General features: G+C 56.7%; 1 protein-coding gene across 3 annotated transcripts in view; it reads right to left on the bottom strand.

Moving 5' to 3' along the window:
- The window catches only part of ARID5B (AT-rich interaction domain 5B), a 108,553-nt gene extending 107,567 nt beyond the window's left edge, over positions 1-986 (bottom strand). Inside the window, exons 1-2 of one of the 3 annotated variants that reach the window (XM_052676895.1) lie at positions 885-986; positions 390-650 (exon numbers count right to left, since the gene is read on the bottom strand). In XM_052676895.1, the coding sequence (XP_052532855.1) occupies positions 390-650; positions 885-905 (282 nt within the window). In that variant the 5' untranslated portion in view covers positions 906-986. Of the gene's footprint in view, positions 1-389; positions 710-884 lie in introns of those variants that run through there. The other 2 variants (XM_052676896.1, XM_052676894.1) reach the window with 2 other exon arrangements.
- Positions 987-6,000: the final 5,014 nt, after the last annotated feature.

A 6,000-nucleotide genomic window follows, 5' to 3' on the forward strand; every position in this document is an offset into this window, starting at 1 on the left:
CCGCGTCCGGCGCGGCACCGAGATCGCGGGACGCGGGTCCTCCCGGTGCCGCGCTCCGAGTGGGAAACCGTCCGCATGGGGCTGAGCGGCGCGGGTGCCACCCTGCCCGAGCCCGGCGGCACGCGCCGCGCGGCACCGGCGGCGTTCGCACGTACCAACGCGCACAGCCGCGCGCCGGGCGCTCCCGCACCGCCCCGCAGGGACCCATCCCGGGGCGCTCCTACCGCGCGGTGCGTGACAGCCGCGCGCCCCCCAACCTCCCGCACACGCGCAGCCCCGGGCACCGCGCCCCCCGCCCGCCACCGCCCCCCGTCCCGTCCCGTCCCGTCCCGCCGCCCCGCAAGCAGCCCCGCACGCAGGTGGGCCGGAGCCGGCGCCGCGGTTCCCACCTCGCCGTGGTCACTGGTCCGGCCCTGCGGGGTGTCCTCGGGGAGAAAGTAAAGTTTGGCGCTGGAGAGAAGTTGCCGGCTGGTGCGCTCCTCCCAGAGCAGCTGCAGCTCCGCGATGCAGGCGGGCTCCTCCGCGCGGCACCGCACGAAGAAGAAGTCGCCGAGGGAGAGGACCCGCGCCCGGCCGCCGCCGCGGCGCTGGAAGCGGAACGCCCGGTAGAAGACGTAGGGGCCGTGCGAGCCGCACGGGGCGCCGACCCACTGCGGGGAACAACAACACGGCGGCGGCATCAGCGCCGGCTCCGCGCCGCGCAGCGCCGCGCGGGGGGGGGGGGGGCGCGGGGGCGGGCGCGGGGGGCGCGGGCGGGCGGGGGGCGCGCAGCGGCGCGGAGCCTCCGCGGCGGCAGCGGCGGCGGTGAGCGCGGGGCGGGGGCGGGGCGGGGCCGCGCGGGGTTGCGCGGCGGCGGCGGCGGCGGCGGCGGGGCCGCGCGGTACCTGCAGTGCGCTGCGCTCCATCGCGGCTCCGGCGCGATTGAACTCAACATTCTCCCAAACTTGTTGGCGTGAATGGAGCCCGGCAGGTCCTGGCAGGGCGAAGCCGGCCCCGCCGCCCGCCGCCCCCCGTCGCCGCCGCCCCCGCGCCGCCCCGCCGCCGCCGCCACCCTCCGCCCCGCCGCGCGCCCCGCGCCGCCCCCCCGCCGCGCGCCCCCCGCCCCGCCGCCCCTCCGCCGCCCCGCCGCGCCCCGCCGGCGCCGCCGCTCCGCGCCGCCCGGCCCCCGCCGCCCGGCTCCGCGCCGGCAAAAATGCGGGGGGGCGGCGGAGAGGCGCGGGGGGGCGGCGGAGGGGCGGCTGCGCGGAGAGAGGGGCGACGGCGGCGTCCCCCGATTTTTGGGGGCCCGAAAGGACGGGCGGGAGCGCTGCGGATCTGACAGGACCTGCGCGTATATGTCTAATATAAAGCCCATTTCCTGCGGCGCGAGGGGCGCTGCTCGGCCCGGCGGGGCGGCCCGCTCCGGGCGCGGGGTGCGGGACCGGGCTGTGCGCTCCCTCTCCCACCAGCCAGCATCCCCCCGCCCCCCAGTGCGGGATGCGCGGGGTCCCGGGAGGGCGGCGGCGGGGGGCGGTTATATAAACACCCGCGTGGTGATGCTCCCGCGCCGGGAGGGGACGCGGCAAAAATCGGGGAACATTGCGGGGGATTCGGGGCCGCCCCGGCCTCAACGCTGCGAAAAGCCGAGGGGACGGGAGGAGGGGGGGGGGGGAGCAATACACAAATAAATAAATAAATAAATAAACGGGGTGAATAAATGAATGGGTAAATAAATAAATAATCCAGTGCCCCGTAATGACGGCAGCGGTGACGTCAGCACCGCGCGGGGCAGCAACAAGTGCGGGGCGGGGCGGCACCGCGGGGCCACACGGGTGTGCGGTGCGGGACCCGCGGGGCGCCGATGCGGTGGGCACGCGCGGGCTTCTATTTGTTCATTTGCGCTGTCTCTGGGGGTAGGGCCGCTCCTTCCCACAGCACGCACGCAAGCGGCAGTTTCCATCTCGCACCCCAATCCCTCCGCTCCTGCCCCAGACCGCGGCTGACAGCCACGCGCCGGCACGTTGCGGTGCTACGAGGCGGTCGCACACTGCGGGGCGGCACCGCCTCCCTCACCGCTCTGCCATCGGCTCTACGCGAGTTTCGCCCCTCCCCGAACCGAAATAAACTAAATCCTCGCCTTGTTTATAGCAGAAGTTGAAATTCCGCATATAATCTAAAGTTGGATTTTGTCCTGCGGGTGCTGGGTAACTTCATATGCATATTTTGTAACTTTTCTCCAGCCAAAAGAAACGTGCAAAATGCCGTCATGTTTCTGTGCTCCCCTTGGAACATACCTTGTGCTGAAGCTCCTCATGAGGGCTGTTTTCAGTGGGGAGAGGGAAGAAGGCACCCGGTGTGCAGGGTCAGTGAGCAGCCGTAATGCTGTACCCATGGCAGCACATCATGGGTTACAAAGAAAACGGGATCGGGATCAGACAGAGCGGAGGCTGAAAATGAATACATAAAAACCAAAATAAGACTGCTCCTAATCAACAAAGCCGAACCCCAAAGCATTTAAAGCATCAGTTCATTAAATAACTTCGTTTTCATGCCTTACAATTAAAAATACTTGTGGCTAAGAATGTTGGGAGACGTGAAGCAATTTGAACCAAAGTCTTCTAAACCCGTTTTCATACTTGGAACGGTACCCAACTGTGATCCAGTCTCAAACCTCATGTTTGCATGCACAGGGGCCAGGGCAGGCAGCAGCATTTGCTGTATTCCAGTTCGGTATTTGCCACTCGGGGCTCTCCCTGCTGGGCTCTGCAGTGGCTGTGGGCACCGTGGGCAGTGGGGGCTGCTCAGGGCCAGCTCTGCACATAGCAGGGCTGGGGTGGCTGGGGCAGTGCGTGCCCAGCTGCTGGCCGAGATGCACCTCTCAGATGTTGTTAATTGAGTCTGATGAATTTGGCTCCGGAGGGACCTATTACAGCAAGAATACAAGTGACATCAGAGCCGTAAGTCATATGAATCAAGTCCCTGAATTACATCTGAAGGCAATATGAAAATGCACGTGGGACTGCAAACGGTGTCAAATAACTCTGTTGTACCTTATTAATACCACCGAGCCAACAGAAACAGCCATGTTATCACCCTAATGACATTACACATGTGTAATGCACACACACACAAGCGGGCTGCGTCACCACAATGCCATCACTCTGCTTGCAGCCTGAGAAGCGTGGTGACAGAGCACTCTCTCAGGTCTGATGGACCCTGGCTTGTGGCAGCCTTCTGCTTGTAATGGAGGCAGAGCTGGGCCGCAGAGCCCCATGGCTGGACACCTTGTTGCCCATCCCGGTTGCCCCTCCTCACTGTGGTCCTGCAGCAAGGCACCAGTCCATCCGCCTGCAAAGCTGCCTTTATCCTGAGCAGCATCTCTCCAGTGGAAATGGTCCTCCGTGCAACCCAACTGTTTATTTTTTAATCGTAAAACTCGGAAAGGAATCTTGTGTGCGAGGGCTTCAGATGTGCTGTGCTTTATAATGCTGCACGGGTCATGCACACACATCCCACATCCATCTCCTGTCAGATCATTTACCTCGACTGCTTTCAGTTAGAACAGCCTATACACACACACATCCTCACATGGGGGAGCTGCTGTTGTAAATACTATCCAGAGAATGCCAGCCTGTGTTTGCCCACGGTAGCCCAAGCAAGTTGTGGCTCTCAGTGTGCCAGACCTACATCGATCTCAATACGTGACTGACCTCCTTCCACTCAGCATGCCTCAGCCAGCATGGCATGTCTTCTGCCTTTGGTTTTAATGAACTGTCACTCCAAAGAGGATGGGTGGCCGCCAGTGCTTGGGGAGCTGGGCAGGGAGACCACAGCCCAACCAGGTGAGGGATACCCCGGGCTCACATCTGTTACTTCCAGGACATCTTTGCTTTGCCCATTCCCCCGAAGCCCTGCGGATAACATACTGGATTATTCAACCATGGCTTCGAAACAGCGCAGCTATCTGCCATACCAGAGTCTTTACCTCACCTCCAGCTCCTCCCTTCTCTGCTCAAGTGAGCCCTGCATGCGTTGTTGAAGTACAAGCATCCCCGAGGTCTAACTGTGGTGGATCCAGGCCTCTGGGGATGAGATCTTTTTTTTTTTATTTCAAATCCTCTTGAGAAACAGATGCTTTGGCTCATCTTCATTATACCTACTCTGATTTATTTTAATTGCTCTGGGTATCCGGAATACTACGATTGCATAATCTCATGCATATGCCTTTAAAAGGAAGCTTGGCTGTAAGACCGAGAAGGCAATGCTACATACCAAAAAGGTACTATGCAAAATCTAACTTAATTTGGAAATCATTGGAAAGAGTTCTACTGAAAATTCACGGGAAAACGTATGCCACATTTGAGTGATGATTTTGAGAGGTGCTTTATCTAGCTTTTGGATAGAAAGGGCTCTGAAAATTGCATTCCTCCAAAATCTTCTGCCCTCCATGCCCAGAAAGGAAGTGCAGTGGGTGGTAGCGATGTGCAATGGTGTTATGGCCCTGGGGGCAGCTGCAGAGCACTGTCACAGGACTGCACAGTTACCTGAGTGCCACCTCCTTCTGATCTGATGCCATTTCATGAGACACAAATTTTGTCTGCTTGTAAAAAAATCCTGCACAGGCTTTCTTGCAATTAAGAAAAAAAATAAGGTACTGAATAGTTCGAACTATGGGAAAAAGAGTTTGTTTTGAAGTCATGTCAGTATGCATTATCTGTTATTAATGCATTGCTTTTCTGGAGAGAGATCCATATCTTACAGCTTTCTCTTTCTGCATGTTTTTTAAGTATCTCTCTTTGAACAAATTAATGCCTGCCGTAAATAGTGTCCCTGAAGCCAGTGGGGGAGAACTATGAAAGAATTTAACCAAAAATTTGGGAAAAAAGAAACAAAGACAAAAAAATACCTTTGGCATATTGATATGCTTTCCTGTCTTACAGGGAAAGGAAATGCCATGGATTTGGTAGGCTACCTACGCTGTATTGGTTATTCAAAACCATGAGCTGAGGTTTTATCTTGCAGGAAATACATTAGATCCATCCCCAGCAGCCCTGCTGTCCACAGAGAAATGTATCTGTGTGACCCATGCCTCTGGATGTGCAAGAGGTACCATAGGGGGTGTTCAACTAAATGGGCTTTGCACAACACTGAGATAAGTAAGCCCAATAAATTTCACTGGTGAAGGAGGATATCCCTAATCATATCTTATCTTTTCTGGTCTTTAAGGGGAACCACGAGCACTTTTCCCTTCATTTCACTTATATCATTTGTGTGGGATCAAACTGGATTCACGTTTATTGAAAAGGACAGACCCAGAACTGTAGCCAACACTACCACGAATACAGGTGCTTTGAAAAGGGACATGTAGGGTATCCATGCTAACATTGCTAGTTTTTCCAGAACAACCAAGTTTATTAATCCCCTTGCAGCAAATCCAGTGCATTCTTTGTGGACCTGTGGCTGCTTTGCACAGCTGGGTCATGGGGACCTTTAGGAGCCCAAAGCTGCTGTCCTTGCAGTGTGCAGCACAGAGCTCCGAACTGTGGGCTCTGATCTATGCCTGGGCTTCTGAGCCCCTGCTGTTGGACTCCTCAGAAACCATCACAAGCAGCAATAAGATGTGTTGTGAACGGCAGCAACACCACAATTTAAAGGCTACACCTTTTAAACGCCCACAGATTTACTTCAGGTTCAGAGGCTGTAATGAGATTCTAGTAGGGAGAATGAGCCCACAGAGACTATCAGGAATATTAATGTTATCACAGAAGTTTATTAGTGCCTGCACATCTAGAAGTGCGTAAGGAAGCCCTTTGGGTTTTGTTGCACTATCAGCAATTATCATGAAAAAAAAAAAAAAAAAAGATTTTCCTGCTCCTCCCTCTGATTTGGTTTTGCAAATGAGGCTCCAAGATTTAAGTTTGTGAAGTGTTTTGGTACATCAGTGGAGCAAATGCTTTCCCTGTTGTCTTCTGTATACCTCCATTTCTCAAACAAGAGCTGAGGGCTTCTCCTCTCCTCACT

The sequence above is a fragment of the Tympanuchus pallidicinctus genome, unplaced genomic scaffold (assembly GCF_026119805.1).
Source record: "Tympanuchus pallidicinctus isolate F22 unplaced genomic scaffold, pur_lepc_1.0 scaffold16, whole genome shotgun sequence".
Lineage (NCBI taxonomy): Eukaryota > Metazoa > Chordata > Aves > Galliformes > Phasianidae > Tympanuchus > Tympanuchus pallidicinctus.